Genomic DNA, 21637 nt, shown 5'->3' with positions numbered 1-21637 from the left:
TATATATATATATATATATATATATATATATGTATATTCATATCATATAGTACAGTAATTGATGTTTTCCAAGCTATATATATATTGAGAACAGTTATTGAAGAGTCTAACCCTGATGTTGTTGACTATTGCTGCTCCTTTGCTCTCTGCAGCCTCTGGATTTCCAATCAAGTAATCCCAAGCACAAAATACCCTCCAGCAGAATGTGAAGTTTTCATCAGAAGCACTGGCTAGACTTAGTCGGGAATTCTTGGCCATTCTAAATAAATATTATGACAGTTAAAAGGATCACAACCGGGTAATGGAAAAATACAGAGAATTGCCACAGAATTTCTCTTTCACATTACCATCAGGCTAGAAAATACAATACATTTGATGGAATGACTTCAAGTGACAAAAAAAATGTGGTTGGTGTGAGCTGTAAAAAGGCTTTGGCTCCGAGATACGACAGAAACTCCAAAGTCAAACATGATTCATTCTCCAAACCACTAGTCTTTACACAACCATAATGCAAAACGACATTATGATTCTAAGACACTGGTTCGAGTTTCAAAACCTTTTGCCTGCTAGGGAATAATGTAAATTTAGTTAATGAATTCCAAACGACAAATTGTGACATTCACATTCCATTTACAACTCACAGCTTTTTGAAAACTAGTTGGTTGAACAACGGTGCAGCCAACATGAGTGATTGTGCACAGTAAATTGACCAGTGTTAAAGTTTGGGGACCCGCTTAATTAAAAACACAATGTCAGTGTTGCATTACCACCATTCCATAATAAAATAGACTGCGTAGTCTAGGGTGTACTGCTAACACTGTTAGATTGTTAAAGTTGGGTATCACCTGGATTCGGCCCTCATTAGTATCTATTTGTAATTTAAACCACGCCCTACATAATGATTGAAGTACACTTGTTAGAGTTAAGACAATTCAGCATCATTTTCCTCCTCACTTGTAAGACCAAATCAAACTGACCTAAGGTAGGTAAAACTTTCACATCATGGTATTTGATGAACAAAAAAAAGCCTCATCACTTGGTTTCCACTTGAATTTTAGCCTAGAGACTCTGCAAGAACACTCAAAATCTGAACAGCCATCAGCTGATAAATGCATGTCCATTATAAACATTTGGCAAATCAGCCATTTGTCAAAGTATCAAAATGAAGGCGACTTGAGCACAGAGAGATGTTCCACAATTCAAACAAGGTTTAAGGGTCTTGTCAACTATGTAATGTTTAGTGCGGCCATTACCTCTTGCGAGAAAAACTATGGAACTGAATGCCAGAATGCCAAAATTTGTAGGTGTGGGTACTAAAAATGTACCTCTTTCTGTAAACTTGTTAACATCTTCATGACAATACATTATGGTCATTATTCGCATGATGGGCACTTTTCACATGAAAATAATAAAAGAACACAAATTGGGCCCAACTCCTGTTATGTATGGGCTGTCTGAAATTGATTTAATAAAAGAAAATTGTTTAGATTTGAAATCTCATAATGCGTTTTACTTAAGGTAGTGCAGCATGGGGTATTTCTTCCCCAAAATTCATAGTGTTGGCATGAACACTCATCAGTGTTAATCTAAACACTTGAGAGTGTCATAATTACTGCACTATCAACACTACATTTTGTTTCTGTACCACACTATTGTGGGTTGGACATCTAACACTCTTACCAAACCAATGTTATTTAACTGTAATGTGGTTGCATGGAGACATATAGCTGGTGATAAAATTAACACCTTTGGTGTTGAATCAACACCAGCAGATCGGAGTGGTGGTCCCCCTTTTTAAGTGGGGGACCTGAGAGTATATTCTGTTTACAGGAAATCAACCTCCTCAGCCTCACTGATTTAGTCGACTCAGGGGCTCTGGAGAGAATTTGTTTTTTCATGGACAGAATTTCTAGGCAGAGGAGTTGAGGCAGTCTGGTTTGGTGGCCTTAGTATTGCATTCTTCTGGATGAAATTTCTTACATAGAAATTTGTTTAAGTAGAGATGCGATTTCCATGTAAATGCCCTAATCCATTCCAAGCCCCACCAAAATTCAGACATAAATGTTTCTAAAGCATAAAAATGCAAAAAAAAAAAAAATGTAACAAACACATGTTCCAATTAGATTTTTGCACAACAAATCAGAGTTGTGCATAATGTAAAAAACAAAGAATAGAGTAAAGAATAAAAATGATGGTCATTTAACTTTCATCGTTTTTTGCCCTCTTAAGTTCATGTATCGCTCAGAAGTGTTTTTTGCCTGGCGTTTTGTAAAGAACTGATCCAAAGACATTTTCTTTTGAAGGCTTTGAACAACTTTTTGAAAATGTCCAAGGCAAACATCAGCATACTGAGCGATCGCCCGGCTGGTGAACACTTTTTTCTGGGTGATTCACATTTACGTAAAACTATCGGAACACCTTATGGCCCCGAGGGGTGAATGATGACGCTGCATAAACACATAGACACAGACGGTCGAGGTCCCTCTTAGCCAATAGGATGCCAGGATGATGCTCGGTAATAGCCAATGGCAGAGCAGCGAGAAGTATGTTGCGCTCAGGAAACTTGGAGCTGCGAGGAGCAGCCCATACTGTATTTTTACCTTTCATATCTTGAAATTTCTTTCGTAACAAGAGGCAATATGTTTCCTGTTCGTAATGTGAAAAATTCGTATGAAGAGCCATTCATAAGTAGAGTGCCCCGGCAACCTGACCCGGATAAGCAGGAAAAAAATGGATGGATGGAAGATTTGGTTGACCTTTGAGACTCATTTTTCCAGAAAATGAAAATTGAATTCCAAGCTGTACAAGCTTTGGGGCATTCAACTGTGGAGGTTTTCTTCTAACTATAGTCATACCTCGGTTTTCGACCATAATCCGTTCCAGAAGGCTGTTCGAAAACCGATTTGTTCGAAAAACGAAACCACGCTCTTTTAAAAAAAAAAACTTTATTGAACACGTCTGCTCACAATGGAACGCTACACGAGGAAGCGTCACTTCCTTGTCTACCCAAGGAAGCGTCACTTCCTCGTGTAAGGAAGGCGAGAGCAGTCAAGTGGCGCATTCAAGTGCGCTCAGTTTGGTCGAGAACCTATTTTCGGTCGTAATACGAGGCATAAAAAAAACTCGAAATTTTTGGTCGAAAACCGATTTGGTCGAGAACAGATACATTTGAAAACCGAGGCTTGACTCTTAAATATTGCACAGTTTATATGCAATCTGACTACTATTTTTATTTGTTTAACTTGCTCACCCACTCATCCAGAACGTCTTGAGCATAGGTGTCAAACTCAGGTCCTGGAGGGCCGCTGTCCTGCATGTTTTCCAAGTCTCCCTGTTGCAACACACCTGATTCAAATGAACAGGTTCAATGTCAGGCTTCCGCAGAGCTTGCTGATGATGTGATCATTTGAATCAGGTGTGTTGCAACAGGGAGACTTGGAAAACATGCAGGACAGCAGCCCTGCAGGACTTGAGTTTGACACCCCTGGTCTTGAGTCTTAGTCTGGGTATGGGAATCAACAACCGGTGCTGTCATTTCTCGGCTTGACTAACATTAAACCCCTCATTTAACATAAAATTGTCCTTGTTTTCATCCTAGCTGTCAAATTTTACCAAAGAGGAACAAGATGTTTAATGATGTTTGAAAAAAATAAGAATAAAATAATTACTTTCTTAATAGAATGATGAAACTGTAGGCAAAGACAGCCATTCCAACCAAGAAGTAGGCAAGGGGCAACCGGTATCCTGCACTGCCGATTTTCCTCACCCTTCCATAATAGCCATAAAATAACACAGAGTACTGCAGGTAACCCTGTGGAGGGTTAAACACACACACACACACACACACACACGCACACACGCACACACACACACACACACACACACACACACAAGATTTGACACAGTAACAAATTGTCCTATATAGAATTACAAGGATAGGTTAAATTAGCCTTGATGTACTGGTCAGGAACACACTAAACAATGCTTTACTAATTGTGCAGTCTGTCTGTATGTAACATGCTATTTAACATAACAAGCTTGCCCCAAGGGACCAGATGGTGTCCAGGTCCTGAGCAGAAGCCAGGTGTTCCTTGGGAATAGTTTTACTCCTCGTGGTTCCAAACGGGGCTCCAGCAAGCAGCTAGCACAGACAAATAAAAAAACATTTTAAACGTCTTCAATAAATTATAATGACTGTTTGTTTTGTTGAAGATAAGATAAGATATCCTTTATTTGTCCCACACGGGAAATGTACGGTCTACAGCAGCAAGATTGTGGGTAGAAAGAAGAAAGAAAAACAAAGTGTTTGCATTCACAAAATAAATGTTACAGTTTCAATGTACACCATTCAATTAAGTGCAATATAAATATAAATATAAGATATATATATACACCTGTATATATAAAATATAAATATAGATAAGGTGGCTGTGCTATTTACAATTGTTTTTCAGATCATTTTATTTTTTTATTCAGCATATATAGTTCAAATGTATATTGAATTGTGGTGTAAAAAGATACTAACATTGGAATTAAAATAAAAGTTTCAACAATTTAGCCTTAGCACCCAGTTGCACCACAATCAAGCTTAACCCTTAGATGTTAACTTAGCATACGTACACTTTTCCATGAGTGGGGTAAAAAATGTCCCCAACTAGAATGAATACATTTTATGTTGTAAACTTGAAGAAAGATAATGATTTTTATTATATTTTGGTGAAGAAAAGAATTTCATTTTTGGCATGTTCATTGATTCCTCCTAAATGAACATTTTATCACAAAACAGCAGTGGCTTGGTGGTGTCCCCTGGCCAGATGTCTCAAGTGGTGTTGTTTATCAGAGAGAGAGAGAGAGAGAGAGAGAGAGAGAGAGAGAGAGAGAGAGAGAGAGAGAGAGACAGAGAGAGAGTAGATTTCAAATTGAACCTGAGTTCCGAAATGACCTCACAACTCCAATTGGACAATAGTTTGGGTTCTCTTCATCTAAGATGTCAAATCCAAGTCTAACCTACCAATTAACATGCCGAACATTTATACACGTTCTCAAGGAAACCTTTAGCAGCCATGATTCTCTAAATGAGACTATAAACCATTTTTTGATTGGCACACAAAAGTATGAATCAATATGTATCGCTACCTGCACAAGTATATGTACAAACAGGCTTGTACACGTGTGAGCACGGGACACATGTGGATGCACATAAATCACTGTGTAATCAATAATAGTAGGCTGATGGGTTATATTATATTCCAGGAAGCTGTAAATATGACAGTAAGTCTGTTTTTCTCCACAACAGAAGCAATGATGTTAGCAAGTGTTAGTTCAGTTGGCTAAAGTAGCTATGTACAAAGAAGGGGTTCAAAGATGGTAACCATTGATATAAACACAGGTAGAAAGGACATGTTCCTTTTGAGCTGCATGCCTACAGAGATGCAATGCTAGGATGGGCAAAGGCATCAACACATCCCATGTGTGTGGACAGCAAGAAAAACAGAAATAAATGGATACCAGCACATTGTGTTACACACAATTACAACAAGGAAAGTAGAAATAGCCTTTCACAGATAAAAATATTGCTTGTTTTCATGAGTTGTGTATTGATAGCACGTTTGGGCATTGAAACATCATGAAAAACGTTGGGGAAATGATCTTATTGATATTGATCTTAATTTCAATGTCAACACACATTGGCTTCGATGAGACTGTTGCCCCTGCCAACATGGCCGCTAAGAAGGCACGTTGGTTAGCTTGGACGCTATAGCACACCGGTATGGCTTCATATCTTTATTAATAACGCAAAACTCATGATTGTGGGAAATAAGTTTAGATTTTATAACAGCACATATCATGAGGTATGCAAGTGATGATAATACATGTATGTTGTGTTATTGTAAAAATGAATGACTTTCATGGTGGTCAGACTAATGAATAGCCTCAAAGACAACCTTACTTGGAAGATTAAATGATAAAAAACTAAAAACATTTCAAAAACAAAGCCCAGGTGTCATTTTTTGACCCCGCTTATCCATTGAAAGGGAAACTAAATAATTTCATGATTTATAAATATCCATTCATTCATTTTCTATACTGGACTAATTGGCTTTGTTTGGGCTCATCTGACTTTGGGTCATAGGCGGGACACACCCTGGACTGGTCGCAAGCCAAGCAAATGGGCACAGCATTTATAGACAAACATATCCTCCTAATGGGGGATTTTAATATCCATGTATGCTGCCCGGAAAAAACACTAGCAAAGGACTTCTTAAGACTTATCGACTCTTTTAATTTCGTGCAATATGTGACCAGCCCGACACATGAACAAGGACATATTTTAGACCTTGTCCTTGCTTATGGTCTACCGGTGTCAAATCTGGAAGTCCTTGAAAATGGTATTTCTGATCACATGGCAGTTTTATTTGACGTAGTCTTATCGCGTACTGCTGTAAAATCTGCCGCTCCAAGTTGCAACCGCCGAATTTTTGACCCTCGCACTGCTAGTCGGTTCTCTGATGCCTTTAATAACCTTTGCGTACCCTCGTCTAACACAGAGGAACTCACCTCTTGGTTCAACTCATCATGCCGTGCCATCCTGGATTTGGTGGCGCCTTCAAAAACTGTGCTCCCAAAACCTAAACTCAAGCCTTGGTTTAACGACAAAACTCGCGCAGCTAGGCAGGGGTGTCGCAAAGCCGAATGCAAGTGGAAAAAAGACAAATTGCAGGTCTCTTATCAAATTTGGAAAGACTGCTGGCGTAATTACCAGCTCACAGTAAAAGAGGCCAAAAAAGAATATCTGTCGGACCTTATTCAAGCTAACCGTCACAACCCACGCGCACTATTTAAAACGATAGATTCTGTACTAAAACCCCCTCTGCCTTCTTGCTCGGATTCTTCACCCGAGATGTGCAACAGATTCCTTCAGTTTTTCATTCATAAGGTCTCTACAGCTAGGACTTCCGTCTCTAACACTGCATCTGACCCCTCTGTCCATAATTCGTGTTCAGCAGCAATGTGGCGGAACAGTGAGGGAAGCTTCCAGGAAGAGGACTCCTGAACCAGATGGGACTCATTGGCCGATTCTGGTAAAACATATTTGTTGAACAGGAAATGAGAAAAACAAAAACGTTCACAGGTTGCCCGGGTTGCACGAAATATGTTGTTAGAGGAATTTATGAGCAAAATTGTATCATGTTTAAAGTTTCATTTAATTTGGACACATCTAAACGTTTGGGCGCGTATCCAGCACTTCCAAATGCCTGTGCACAAAGGCGCCGGCCACCTGGCCGGAGGGCTGTTGAAGTCCACAATTAGCACGTCAATGCAGGTGGGCAATCACAGGGGAGGGGGCGAAACTCGGTCACAAAAGGGGAATGAATAATTTGGGAACAGCGGTTGAACAACAAAAGACGAGTTGAGAACACCCGTCGCGCCCAGGCGACATTTGTCGTCCGCGAAGTCTGCAACATGTTGATACAGTGTGGACCAGACAGAAAGGCGCCAATGTACTGGTGGTTCAAAGCTTAAACTCAGGTAACCAATCACTACCGAGGGGCCGGACCGGGGGTGCGGTATGCAAATGTCGGGGGCAGTGTTTTCCTTGTATGTTACAATAAAAGTCGGAATTGGCGGGAAGGGAGCTGGAGATTGTGATCATCGGAGCAACTACCGTCGTTCGCTCTCAGAGATCCCCCTCCCGCCGATATTGAAGACAATTTTCCTGTGTGCCGAGTCATTTCTTTAACTTTGTCCGAGAAAATCTCTGACATCCAGTCAGGTTTCAAGACGATGCATAGCACGGAGTCAGCCCTGTTACGCGTTACTAATGACATCCTGCTGGCAAATGACACTGGAGACTACGTGTGTCTAGTTCTATTGGATTTATCTGCAGCATTTGATACAGTGGATCACAGTATTCTGCTGACTCATTTGCAGCACTTGGTGGGCATTGGCGGTAGCGTATGTAGCGTATGTTAATTTGCTCAATGTACAGCACTTTGTATGCAGCGACGGCTGTTTGAAAGTGCTCTATAAATACAGTTGAGTTGAGTTGAGTTGAGAAACAACCTTCCACACTTACAACCACACTAATGCACAATTGAGTATCTAAATTAATTTAACAGGTACCGGTATGTATCTGTTGGGGGTGTGGAGGAAAGACCAAGTAACCAGAAAAAAATCACACAAGCACATGGAAAGCAACCACCACACAGAATGGCCTGCGTCAAATGTCAAACGCCGAACCTCAGAGCTGTGAGGCAGGCATGCTCACTAACCATTAGGTCATCGTGCTGGCCATCAATGAATTTGGCCATCTGATCTTAAGGGCCCTTTATTGAACTTAGTTCAGACCAAAGCTTGTAACTGAAAATATTATAGTATAATTTATTAGAGGTTGTTCCTGGTACTTCAACAGTGAATCATAAAAAGAGAGATTAATCGGACTATAGGAGAGTGATTCCCAGTGTGTTTGGCAAGTACAGCAGCGACTGGAAAGGACTGAAAACATCTGTTTCAAATGTCTCAACTCTTTGTAAAGATAAACTATGCAAAATACTATGCAAATACTAGGTTCTCTCTGTCAGGGCAAGTATTCCTCCCTCCCCAGCAACAAAGCATAACCTACAATGTTTCAATTATGATAATTTACTAGCAGCATTTCATCACATTCATACCCGTTTGCCACCATGTGACATATCTTGGACTTCTCTCCTTGGTCACAAGATTTGTATGTGTTTAAAAAAAAAAAAAAAAAAAAAAGAGAGCGAGACACTGATAAACTGACAGAGCATTTCATGATGTTCAATGCTGGATGTTACGACTCAATGCAGAGCTCAGGGTGTGGACAGAGAGGACATTTTGTCCCAACCAGTGGAGCAGCAAAACCGTGGCAATGGGGAAGCACAGAGAGGATAGATAACTCGGTGGGGCAAATTGCTCGTGTGTCAGTGACCATAAATTTACCATGCCCTTTGTTCTTTTTCTATGCTATCTCTACAGATGCTTCTAAATCAATGGACTAAATTTGAGTCTGCCAACACTTAAATGGTGTTGCGATTACTAAAATACATGAATTAAAACTCGATTCCAATACATATCTACAATCAACGGTAATATATTTTGTTGAAAGCAATTGTGTAATAAGATCAAGAGGATGAACAAATCAAGAACTCATTTATAAAAGTCATGAGTCCATTTTTATTATTTTCCCAAATTCTGACGTGATAGGGTTGGTACTAAAGGGGTCCAAAGTTATGTAAGTCCCCACTGTCGACAGAGATATGAAATACGCCGCTCACCACTGTTTTTATGAACACTTACCGTTACTCCTCTCTGACCCAAGGTCTGCAGGGAGTCAAAATATTAACAGTCAGGCAGTAACAAGTTGCAACTGATAAAGCTGTGAGCTGACTGACTTGGTCATCGCTTAGTTAAACTGCCAGAGGGCTCGCTGTTGGGAGAACAACACACCAAATCCCTTTCACTATTTTCCCTCTCTTACCCCTTGTCACGGGTGTTCTTTCTTCTCGTAAAACAGACAACAGAACTAGTTCTGTGATTACTTTTAGTAGTCATCAATTGCATAGACTAACATCACAGTTAGGGCGATCTTGATGTGAGTTATCTTTATGTACACTGCTCTCTCTTCTCCATCTTCCATCCATCCGTGCTGGAGCATATCCAAGCTGTCTTTGGGAACTAGGCGGGCACAGCCTGAAGTGGTTGCCAATTGCAGGGCACACACAGACAAAAAAAAAAAAGACATTCCCGCCCACACTCACACCTCGGGACAATTTTGAGTGTTCCATTAACCTGCCACGCATGTTTTTGGAATGTGGGAGGAAATCGGAGAAAATCCACGCAGCCATGGGGTGAACATGCAAACTCCACACAGGGAGGCCGGAGCTGGAATCGAACCCTGCACCTCTGCACTGGCAGTCGCGCTAACTGAGCCGCCCAGCTGGTTATCAATTGAGTGAATATACACTGTTTCCACTGCTGAAAGCTAGATAATCATCCAAATTATAAGAAATATGAGTTCCATCTTCCATGACAATCTAATTCTTTGAGATGCAGTTGTACATATTTTCTAGTCATTTTAGTGGTAGCAATAGCATAAATTGCTCCTGTATGATATCAAAAATGGACCTCCATCATTACTGCTCATTGCCACAGGATTATTTTTGCTAATACAATCAACGTTAAACACATTGATTTCTCATTCCTCCCCCATCCGATCAAACCATATTTTTTTCTTTCCCTCTCTACCACTGTCACCCTTCTGGTCTCCCTGTCTGAGTTGTGTTTCAAGTTTTTTTTCCTTTTAAGGGAGTTTTTCTGTGCCTTTGTTGCGACAACGATTTTTCATGTGGGGTTCACCTTGTTTCTTTGAATGTGTAGGTAGTGTGGCTCTGGTCTTACTCCATATGGGCCCTGAGATAGTGTTTGTTATAATTGGAGATATAGTGTATAAACAGAATTGTATGGTAGCTTACAGTATATGACCGTCTCAGACCTCTTCACACCATTGTATTCAGCATTTTGTTACAAGACCTCAGTAAATATAACGGTCCCACACGCACACTGCACTTTTGTTATGTATAGTTTTAGCTCTAGTAGAAAATATATTAAGTTGGTAATTTAAGTTATGTAAAAATAACAACTGAGGTCATATTTCCACCCCAACCATACTCAGTATAATGTGAAATATTGCAGCAACCAAAAACCAATTTATGAAATCTATTCATGTATGCACAGCATTCAATACTGACCTCTGGTAACACGATGAATGCTCCAGTCATAATGGTGAGGACAATGTTGATCCCAAATAACCAGCGAAGGAAGATGAAGTAGGAGGCGACACCCGACCCAAAATGACCTCACAATAGAGGAGTAAACATTTTTATGAGAATTTTAGGCAACACGATCATGAGTGATGAGGTCAAAGATTTCATTTTATTAAAGTTAAATAAGCGATGGTAGAAGGTCAAGTTGCTTCCACATGTTGGTCTATGAGTGTAAATGCAATTAAAAACTGTGCAGTATATAAACAATGAACGTTTCATAAATGTGTGTGTGTTTGTTTGTTTGTTAGTTTGTAAGTTTAGCTTTTTTTTTGAACTGAGAACAGAAAAAAGACTTACTTTCAATTTTCTTAATCCTCACTTCCCAGGGAATGAACACAACCACAATGTTATAAAGCATGCGAGACATTTTCTTCAGCATCTGCAGGACAGAAAAAAAACATGTGATTGGAGACCACAACCGCTTCCTTATAATGGCTTTTAGTTGTATATTCATCTGCATGCATATTCATGGTTCATGAAAACACCAGTTAAAAAAAAATGAATAGAGAAAGAACATCATAAAATTTTATCTTGCGGCAGACCATTTTTATTTCTGTGCATGTTGATCTAAATTCTTACTCTGACAATAACCCAGTCACATACTTGTTGGCCTCAACGTAGTAGTAGTCCTACATGCTTTTTCTACCATTGCTCCTTTTTTATGCTACAGTCAGTGAAACCACATAAGAAGATAAATATAAACTGTATAAAAACAAAACTGTGATGCAATATTCAAAGTCTTGTTTTTGTCGGACTGTAATCCACATATGATTGCATCGAATGAAAATGATGACGGAAGGTCACATCAGATGATGTTGAGTTTTCACTCAACCAGAGGCCAAACTGCAAATTAATTATTCATCATCAGACTGCTCGTTTAACGACAATGTATTCTAATGGAGCATGAGCAGCCTTAACGCTGTAATTAAAGAGTGCTATAACAACAGGCCATAAATTTTCTATGACTACATTGCACAACATAGCTTCCTTATGGCCAAGTCTATGTGAGTCCAACAGAAATAGTTAAAGTATAAAAGAAATTCTGAAACCCCATGCAAAGGGAAACTTGATTTTCTTGATGACTGTGATCATCAGGTTATGTTGCAGCAGAGTGGGAATTATTGAAAACGAGCCTGTCTCAGCAAAAATGCTGCTGTTGTGCAAGGCGTATATTTACTGCTCTTCCCAACACATTTAGATTAAACGGAGGGGGAATGGTGACATTACAAATGAAATATAAATGTGACATAAATAGTGTACAATATAATCAGTGTCAAACGTACGTTCACGATCAGGACCCAAATCCTCTCATTTGCCTAAAGAAATATCTAGTGCTTGTATTATGAAGAAACATAAGAATTAACACAATTATTAAACAAACAAAAAAAAAACATACAAAAAAGAAATCAGGTCTAAGTCAATGGTTCTTAACCTGGGTTCGATCGAACCCCAGGGGTTCGGTGAATCGGTCTCAGGGGTTCGACGGAGCCTCTGCCATGGAGGGTAAGACACACACGACTCAACATGTCAATTAGTTATGACACGACCACTTGGCCATCATTGGCTGCAGATGATCACATGACATTGCTTGTCCAATCAGTGCTGTGGGACATTTAGTTCGCTCAGGAGTCATGGTGTGACTCGAGTGTTAATATGTCATACAATTAACAAAAAAAAAAAAAGTATACTTATCTCTTGAAGTTTTATTTACTTTTTTCTGTTTTTAATAAATGTATTTTTTTTAAATCTTGAATTTGTGTTTTATATATATGGTAGCCTGTCGAATACGATGTATGCCACTGACGCGATTGTTACTTGTTTGGAACTATTTTGTGTGGAAGGTTACAGTGTTCCGTGTCCATATAAATAAAGCGGGTGGAGCTTCTCTGTGTTCGTCTGACAGTGACGGTGCGCAGAGGCGGTGACATGACAACGAAAGTTCAGCGGTGCAGTGGTAGCGACCTAGCGAAAATAAAACGTCTCCAGTGTTGCCATCGAACCAAGTGTAGTCATCCGAAATGATGTCTACACAAAGTCGTAGAGAGACTTCCGAGCAAGAAGGACCAACAGAATCAACATAGCCTGACTACTGTGTTCAAAGCAAACTTGAGAAAAACGAAGTATGCAACCATGGCTTAAATCCACTATAGGCTGAGTACTAGTTTACCTTAGATGTGCAGTTTGTAATGTTATATTGCTCTGTTTTGATTCCATAAAAAGAGCTGTTAAAGCAGCTGTTGTGTGAGAAAATATTTTTTTCACTGTTGTTGGACAGTAATATTGTGTGAGAGATTATGTGTGAATAACTGCTCCAAGTGAAAAATGTTCATGTAAAATTGAAAATCGAAATTGTTATTTCAGTAAATATTTGCATTTTGCACATAGAAAACTGATTCATGATTCCACGTTGATGAGAGCATTAAAATGGGGAAAAATAGGACAAAAATATATAAAAGGAAATTCAGAAACGATCAAAAACGCGTGAGTAATCACGATTACTTTTTAGTAGAGCTGTCAAACGATTAAAATATTTAATCTAATTAAAAATGCAACTGTCATAATTAACTCAAATTCACGAAAAATTAATCATGATTACTCACACATTTTTGATCATTTCTGAATTTCCTTTTATATTTTTTCGTCCAATTTTCCCCCATTTTAATGCTCTCATCAACGTGGAATCATGAATCAGTTTTCTATGTGCAAAATGCAAATATTTACTGAAATAACAATTTTGATTTTCAATTTTACATGAACATTTTTCACCTGGAGCAGTTATTCACACATAATCTCTCACACAATATTACTGTCCCTCAACAACAGTGAAAAATATATTTTGTCACACAACAGCTGCTTTAACAGCTCTTTTTATGGAATCAAAACAGAGCAATATAACATTATAGAGTGCACATCTAAGGTAAACTAGTACTCAGCCTATAGTGGATTTAAGCCATGGTTGCATACTTCGTTTTTCTCAAGTTTGCTTTGAACACAGCAGTCAGGCTATGTTGATTCTGTTGGTCCTTCTTGCTCGTCTCTCTACGGTTTTGTGTAGACATCATTTCGGATGACTACACTTGGTTAGATGACAACACTGGAGAGGTTTTATTTTCGCTAGGTCGCTACCACTGAACCGCTGAACTTTCGTTGTCATGTCACCGCCTCTGCGCACCGTCACTGTCAGACGAACACAGAGAAGCTCCACCCGCTTCATTTATATGGACACGGAACACTGTAACCTTCCACACAAAATAGTTCCAAACAAGTAACAATCGTGTCAGTGGCATACATCGTATTCAACAGGCTGCCTGCTCTTTTTTTTTTTTTTCACAAATGAAGTGTTTAGTGAATGTGCATATCAACTGGATGAAGTGTTTGGTGAATGTGCATATGAACTGGTTGGGTTCGGTACCTGTAAGAAGGTGAAGAACCACTGCTCTAAGTCTAAAACATGCATGACATGAAAACATAGAGACAAAATCCTAATGTTTCCAAAAGGATTAAGTACTATTGGGAATTTGAAGCATGTCTTTGGGGGCATAGAATTTATAGCAAGGGTAGTTCATGATTCAACTATTATGATGAGAAACAAGCTTCCTTTTTAAAAACTTTAATGTATTTTTTTTCTTTAGAAAAAAAAATTATGGATGGGGGTAGAACTGATTTGATTATTGCTTCTGCCTTCTTTCAGGATGCAGTTAATTTGGGCTTCAAAGCAGGGTCGGCACTCCATCGTAGACCCTAAAATCTGGCTTGAGCAATCCACCACTGCACAGACAGCTCTCATCAAAATCACCAGCAACCTTGCCATCACTGCCAACTCATGACACACTGTAGAATATAGTTATCCACTGTCCATCCTCCTCCTTATGTGAAAAACGTGTTCTTTTCAAGACAGCTTTTTTCTGAATCCCCTCATACCTCTCCAACAGAAAACAGTTTGTCCACATTGACAGATCCAGATCCACTTTAGTGCCAGTTAACCGAAGCATCCCGCAAGTTGACATGATCCCTTTCCTAGTTTTCCTCAATATGTTTGGTCTAAGCAAGCATGGTTATTTTTAATCCAAATATACAGCTCTTCATGACAGAAAGGAAATGGCATGGTTTGGATAGAAATCTTACCAGTGTGATTGTAATATTTTCAATTCATCTTGTATACATACATCAGCTCCTGCTGTTTGATAGCCTCTGGTTCTTGTTAGACGTCCCTCATACTTCAGTACGATCTCTCTGGCGTGTCTGCAAAATAGGATACAATGCTCTATCTGTTATCACTGTACATTTTTCCAAATGCATTTATATAAATCACCTGTGTCAAAGTCAAGGCCCGGGTGTGTGGCCCACCAGAGCAAATCAAACATTTTGACTTCTATGATGCTTGCTATAATGTGTACCAACATTTCAAATTCTCATATTCCATAAATAAGAGAGCTGTTGTAAGGATTTTTTTTTTAACCAAAACCCTCACTACAGTAACTTAAACTGTAGTTGAATAAACCATTATTTTTGACTTCTTTATATGGTTTCACAGTCATAACTGCCCTCCAAGGGTAACAGTAAATACAATGTGGCCCGTGACAAAAATGAGTTTGACATCCCTGATGTAAAACATGTTACAATCTGTTTGTGATCGTGAGTCATTGATGATGGTTCTGTGGAAAAACAAAGAATAAGAAGGTGCAGTCCCCTACCTCATAAAGTTCCCCTTGTAGGATGATTAAGTGATTACATTTATTTATTCTATGAATGTTAAATATTCTATTTCTAGACTTACTTTGAAAGCAGAGGGACACAAGCCCGGCAAATGCAAAGGGTTGTATCAGGAAGCGCATTTGACTTAAAACATTCATCCACAAAATCCCATACCGGGTGGGTCGCGGGAAACAACCAGCCCCATCCACGTCGTTGAACGACAGGACGCTGGTGGGAATTCAGCCATGTATTTAATTCATAGTCTGTGTTTCGTTAATTTATGAAGTACCCTGTAGTATCTTAAATTGTCGAGACTCGGTAAATTGAACTAACAATGTCATTAGCCACTTCGACATATTCATTGAAACACACTGATACAGATTGATTGATTGATATGCTAATGGTACATGGTCATGTTTACCGCTGTCTTACATCACCTTTTCTTTTAACAATATTCAATAAACGTTCGGAAAAAACTGCGGACACAAATTGTTGAAGCATTGTAGGCGGAATGCTTTTCCATTTTTGCATGAAGTACATTTTCAGCTGTTCAAAGTACGGGCTCTCCGTTGTCGTATTTTACGCTTCAAAATGCGGCACAAATTCTTAATGGGAGACAGGTGTGACCAGCAGCATGGCCAGACTTCTCCCCACACTTTTACTACTACTTGTTACTGGTAACACATGCAGAATGTGGTTTGGCATTGTCTTGCTGAAATAAGAGGGGACGTGCATGAAAAAAATGTCGCTTGGGTGTCAGAATATGTTTCTCCAAAACCTGCATGTACCTTTCAGCATTAATGGTGCCTTCAGAGAAATATGAATTACCCATGCCATTGGCTAAAACAGCCCCAAACCATCAACGATGATGGCTTTTGAACTTTGTATCCATAACAGTCCGGATGGTTCTTTTTCTCTTTGGCCCACAACGTCCATAATTTCCAAAAACAATTGGATTTGGGGACTCGTCAGGCCACAGAGCACTTTCCCACTTTGCATCAGTCCATCTTAGATGAGCTCGGGCCTTGAGAAGGCGGCCGCATTTCTGAGTGTTGTTGAGAGATGGCTTTTGCTTTGCTGAGTAGAGTTTTAAATTGCACTTACCGATGTAGCACTGAAGTGTATTTAGTGACATTGGTTTTGTGAATTGCTCCTGAGCCCATGTGGTGACATCCTTTACAAATCAATGTCGAGTTTTGATGCAGTGGCGCCTGAGGGATCGAGGGTCACGTTCATTCAATGTTTGCTTCCCACCTTGACGCTTACTTGCACTGAAATTGGCATCTCAGGACTTTATAAAATACACATGCACTCAATGTAATGTTATATTTTTTTGTTTTTATGTCTTAACCAATTGTGTCATTTAAAATCATGGCCATGTATAAAATTACAACTGATTCATTTCAATCTGGATTTGAATGTAATTGGTTTGGCTTTTTCCACAAGGTGCCAGAGTAAGGGGACCCATTTCCAGTCATGACAGAAAATTGAGAAAAGCTAGATATTGATTGCTGGTAACAAAATAATGATTTCACAAAGGACTATGGGATATAAGATGAGGGTCAATGTTGAGCGCACGATTCAAAGGAAACGTGACTTTCATCTGGGACTTGTGGAATACTACATAGCTATTATTGCAGTGGAAGTGATCCCACACATTCAGCCTGAGATTAAAAATGCAGAATTGCCTCCCATACTCGATGGGGGTAATAAACCTCTGCAGTAATAACAAACCACCCATATAAAACCTCCTATCTATGGCACACACTCAGCACATCGGAGAAACGATCTTTTCGAGCGCCATCTCTTCAAACTGTCTGCTCGTCAGTCTGCTGCTCACATTTAGTTTGTGAGCACAGAAACTGTTTCCACTTGTGTCTTGAGTCTTGCTAAATCACTTAATTACTACATTTGTTTTAAGGATAATTTGCATTCATCATTTTTCAGAGGGCAGACGTTGACACAATTAGTTAGTTGTGCAAAATGACTGACAATCTATATTGCTTTATAAGTTAAAGTGCATTACATTTAATTAAAAATAGTAATAGGCAAAATAAAAAACTAGAGCTCCAAGCAGCAATTAAGGGCCCTCGCAAAGTTGGTGCACTGGCACGTTGACATACATTTTTGAGAATGTAGTACACCAAATTAAAAGCTTTTATAAAATATGACAGCTATAAGAGGCCAAAAATAAGGCACAGTTTGAAAGGAAATTAATAATGGCTGATTTCCTGTTAAGTTTAGAATAGGGCTCCAGAGATATTTTTCTAGGTTTTGGGCTGTTACATATGCCTTCAACTTTAAGTAGATTTTGGTGAAACATTCAGCTGGTGGCTGTTTTGTTAAAGAATTGTAGAGGGCGCAACTAAGCCATTTTTTTAAAATCCGCATTAAAAAAAAAAAAAAAAATCAATAAAATTGTGATTATTTTGCCAAGCGTGATGTGTGTGCCAAGTTTCATCTGATATCACGAATGTTAAAACCATCAAAATCCGCATAATTTTTCTTCGCAAACACTGCGTCGTCAGGGCAACAGTAGTGGATGAAATTAAAACCTTTGCTTTTATTTTACATCTTGAACATCTTTAGATGAAGCACTCATAGTTTCAAGACAAACTGATAAAATCTCGAGGAGTTCTCTAAAATGTGACCTATATAAAAGGCCAAAAATGGGGCCAAATTGGAAATAAAATGTCTCCAAGAGACTTTTTTGTTGGTCTTGGGCTGAGACAAAAACCTCCAAATTTTTGTCGATCTTGGTGAAACATACAAACAGGGTTGCTTTGTTAAAAACTTCTGGGGGGCGCTGCTGAGCCATTTTTTTAAATCACACAATATCCCAATAAAATGTTGGTGCTGTTGCCAGGGGTGATCACAATTTTTGGGACCTAAACATACAAAAAAACTAAGCTATTTTGAAATACTATATGACATTGGAAGTTTGCTTTTTATATTTTCTTTGCCACAAAAGAGTTTGCTAAATAATTCACATGCTCCAAAAAGTCCCAAACTTCACATGTGTTTCAGAAGTTGAAGCCTGAAGATATCTTTTATGACATATTTTGATATAATTTTTGCGCCACATAGTGGGGCCAAAAAATCGTATTTTACATTTGAATGTACTGCATCAAGTTCAATGAGCAAATCCAATTTAAACATTTCCAGTAAAGCCTCAAGATACTGAGCATAATCTATGCAGAATATTGTAACTTTTCGGCAAAGGGTGTGGCCATTATGATGTCACAAATTCTGATCATTCAAAGATGCTGTAACTTGACACACATGATAATATCCTGCCTAAATGTCACACGTGATGATAATCCAGACATGACGACCCCTATGAATTTATTTTTTATATTTGTAATAGCGCCACCTACTGGCTAAAGTATTTTTTCTTTTATATTTTTCTCTCAGCTGGTTAACCAGTTACCTGATATTTGCTCTGAAGAGTACTTTGGTCTCCGTGATTTTCATGAAAAATTGTTCCCATGGCAATGTGCTGTTTGCCAGGAAAACAATGATACTTTTGAGGGTCTGAAAATTGACAGAAACTCAAGAAACATATCAGGCTTGGCAAACAGCATCAATAGTTTATTAGGTTATTGGGCATTTTTTTAATAGGTCAGCAGTGCCCTTTACAACTTTTTAACAAAGCATCTACAAATCAACAAAAAAAGATCAAAGATCAACAAAAAAAATGGAGGTATGCTGTATGCCAGGGGTGCACAATTTTTTTTGTCCCAAGGGCTACTTTTCAAGGAGCCAACCTCCGGAGATCTACCAGTCCAGTGTCAACATCTGACATCTGACTGGGACTTTTAAAGTCCCAGGGCCAAGCCATTTGGCTTTCCTACATAGAACCACGTACGAACCAAACAGAAAAAAACAGCTATGAAACAGGTAGATCTCTGTTTGAAAAAAGCAAATCACTCCATACCTCAGTGGGCTGGCTTTGATCCCAATGTCATTTTGCAATCTCAGAATCTCATCCTCAAGAGTGGGGCTTTCAAAGTCGAAAAGTGATTTGACTTTGGCGGCAATGTCACCACCGTCAATATTTGCACCAAATGGATAACACATATAGCTGACTATAGGCTCGACAGATGCAAAGTCAGTAAAACGCCTCTCAAACTCTGACAAGATGCTCTGAACATGCTCCTCATAACGTGCACTGTCAAGCTGTGTAACACCTTTCCCTTGACGTTGTAGTTCTGCTTGCATGTGAGGGAAGTTGCACAGGTTACCTAGCCGCAGCCGGTTGGACATCAGCTTTCGCTTGCTTTTAAATGTCCTCACTGAACTCATCATGTTGACTACATCTTTACCCTTACCCTGCAGCTCTAAATTCAATTCATTGAGCTGGCCAGTGAGATCAGTGAGGAAAGATACATGTAAATCTAAAAGCCACTGTTTTGTCCCACTAACAAATCCCATGAAAGCATTAAAACTATCCTCACGCTTGGTGTGTACTTTTAATGGCAAAATGGTGAGTAGCTCTTCATTGGTCCTTCATTTGTGGAAAATGGTAGTTCTTGTATCGTTTCCTCTCAGCCAGGGGTGGCCAACCAGTCAGAGACAAAGAGCCATTTTTTTTACTGTGTTACTGCAAAGAGCCACATACACATGGGCATCCCGTCCTCGCGCGCACTCGCAAGCACGCGCACACACACACACACACACACACACACACACACGCACACGCACACACACATGCACACACTCACACGCGTTCCCCCCCGCCTTTCCTCCTCCCACCCCTTGCGATCGACGTATTGGGCACCCCTGCCTTGACATCAGAGGTAATTCGCTGACATCTTGGCCTGTAGTATCGGCCAAGATGTATTTTCTTTTAAAAAGTCTCTTGGAACCATATGGTAAACATGACAGGAATTCCCCTATGTTAAATTTTCTTTCTCGTTTGGCCCCATTTTTGACCTTTTAAAAAGAACAGACTTTAAAAAGCTCCTGCTAAAACTCTTTTGTTTTCTGTGCTTTGCTTTTGAACGTCCTTGACTGTTGTGTGTGTAATGCTTGTGTGTTATGTCTTTGCTTCTGTCAAACACATTGAGTTGCCTTGCCTTGTCTTGCCTTACCGATAGATTTTATCAGATTGTCTTGAAACTGTGGGTGTTTTACATTCAGATCTTCAAGACAAGGAAAACCAAAGCTTTTTATTTCGCTGAGCACATTTGTCATGGCAAAGCGCTTTTGTGAAAATAAAAATTACACTTAATTTGATGGTTTAAACATTTGTGAAATGATGAAACATATCACGAGCCCTAGAAAGTTTGAACGAACCAACCCCGGTTGTATGGTTCAACAAGATAAACCAAAAATTGGAGGCATACGCCGAAGACTTACAAAAATTCTCTGGAGCCCTACTCTAAACTTAACAGTAACTCGGCCCATTTCTAATTTCCTTTCAAATTGTACCTTATTTTTGGCATCTTACAGACGTCATATTTTAACAAAGTGGCTTTTCATCTGATGTACATTTAAAAAAAAAAAAACTAAATCCAATGTGTCCTTATAGCTGCCCACAGTTCTAGTTAGATTTAAAAAAAAAAAAAACCTGGTTGGCATCTAATTGGTCAACATCTAATAAATAAAGCTGCGACCAGCTATGAAGGGCCCTCGCAACCTGGGCCACTTTGACGTACTGGCACATTGGAATCGGATGGGTTTTTTTTAAATGGCACAATCAACCACTAAATTATGGATTGTTTTTTTTTGTTATTCCTTTAGATTGTATTATATTATCGTAGGTCAACTTTCTGATACTATTTTTGTGTATCTTCAGTGCTTTTGCTTCTGCTATACCCGACATTTTTTCAGTGCTTTGGTTCCAGTTTTCAGCAAGAAAATCTCTGATAAAACATTCCACTGTTCACAAGTATCTTCATTTCTATTTTTCTTTACAAAATAAGATGGAAAAAAAAAAAACAAACAAATCAAAGAACGTAATTTCCGCTGGTCCCAGATCGGATCAGGGTTCTGCCCCTGCATATGACGTCGAGCACAGCACAGTCATTGATTGGTTGAAGGTCAAAAAACATGGTGGCTGTTTAATATTAAATAAAACATTTAAAAAATTTATA

At 39.1% G+C, this 21637-nt stretch overlaps 1 protein-coding gene and 1 long non-coding RNA gene across 2 annotated transcripts in view; one reads left to right on the top strand and one right to left on the bottom strand.

Moving 5' to 3' along the window:
* Positions 1–61, top strand: part of LOC109518299 (uncharacterized) — a 9438-nt gene extending 9377 nt beyond the window's left edge. The window contains exon 3 of the long non-coding RNA XR_002168708.1: positions 51–61. This is a non-coding gene — a long non-coding RNA (uncharacterized LOC109518299). The remainder of the gene's footprint in view (positions 1–50) is intronic.
* The window catches only part of tmc3 (transmembrane channel like 3), a 49847-nt gene that overhangs the window by 23070 nt on the left and 5140 nt on the right, over positions 1–21637 (bottom strand). The window contains exons 3-8 of the mRNA XM_019874043.1: positions 15011–15086; positions 11142–11223; positions 10770–10876; positions 4043–4141; positions 3669–3811; positions 112–259 (exon numbers count right to left, since the gene is read on the bottom strand). Of these exons, the coding sequence (XP_019729602.1) occupies positions 112–259; positions 3669–3811; positions 4043–4141; positions 10770–10876; positions 11142–11223; positions 15011–15086 (655 nt within the window). The remainder of the gene's footprint in view (positions 1–111; positions 260–3668; positions 3812–4042; positions 4142–10769; positions 10877–11141; positions 11224–15010; positions 15087–21637) is intronic.

Source organism: Hippocampus comes, unplaced genomic scaffold (assembly GCF_001891065.2).
Source record: "Hippocampus comes isolate QL1 unplaced genomic scaffold, H_comes_QL1_v1.1 scaffold499, whole genome shotgun sequence".
In the NCBI taxonomy this organism is placed as follows: domain Eukaryota; kingdom Metazoa; phylum Chordata; class Actinopteri; order Syngnathiformes; family Syngnathidae; genus Hippocampus; species Hippocampus comes.
The sequence above is the reverse complement of the archived record's forward strand: the minus strand, read 5'-3'. Positions and strand labels throughout refer to the sequence as shown.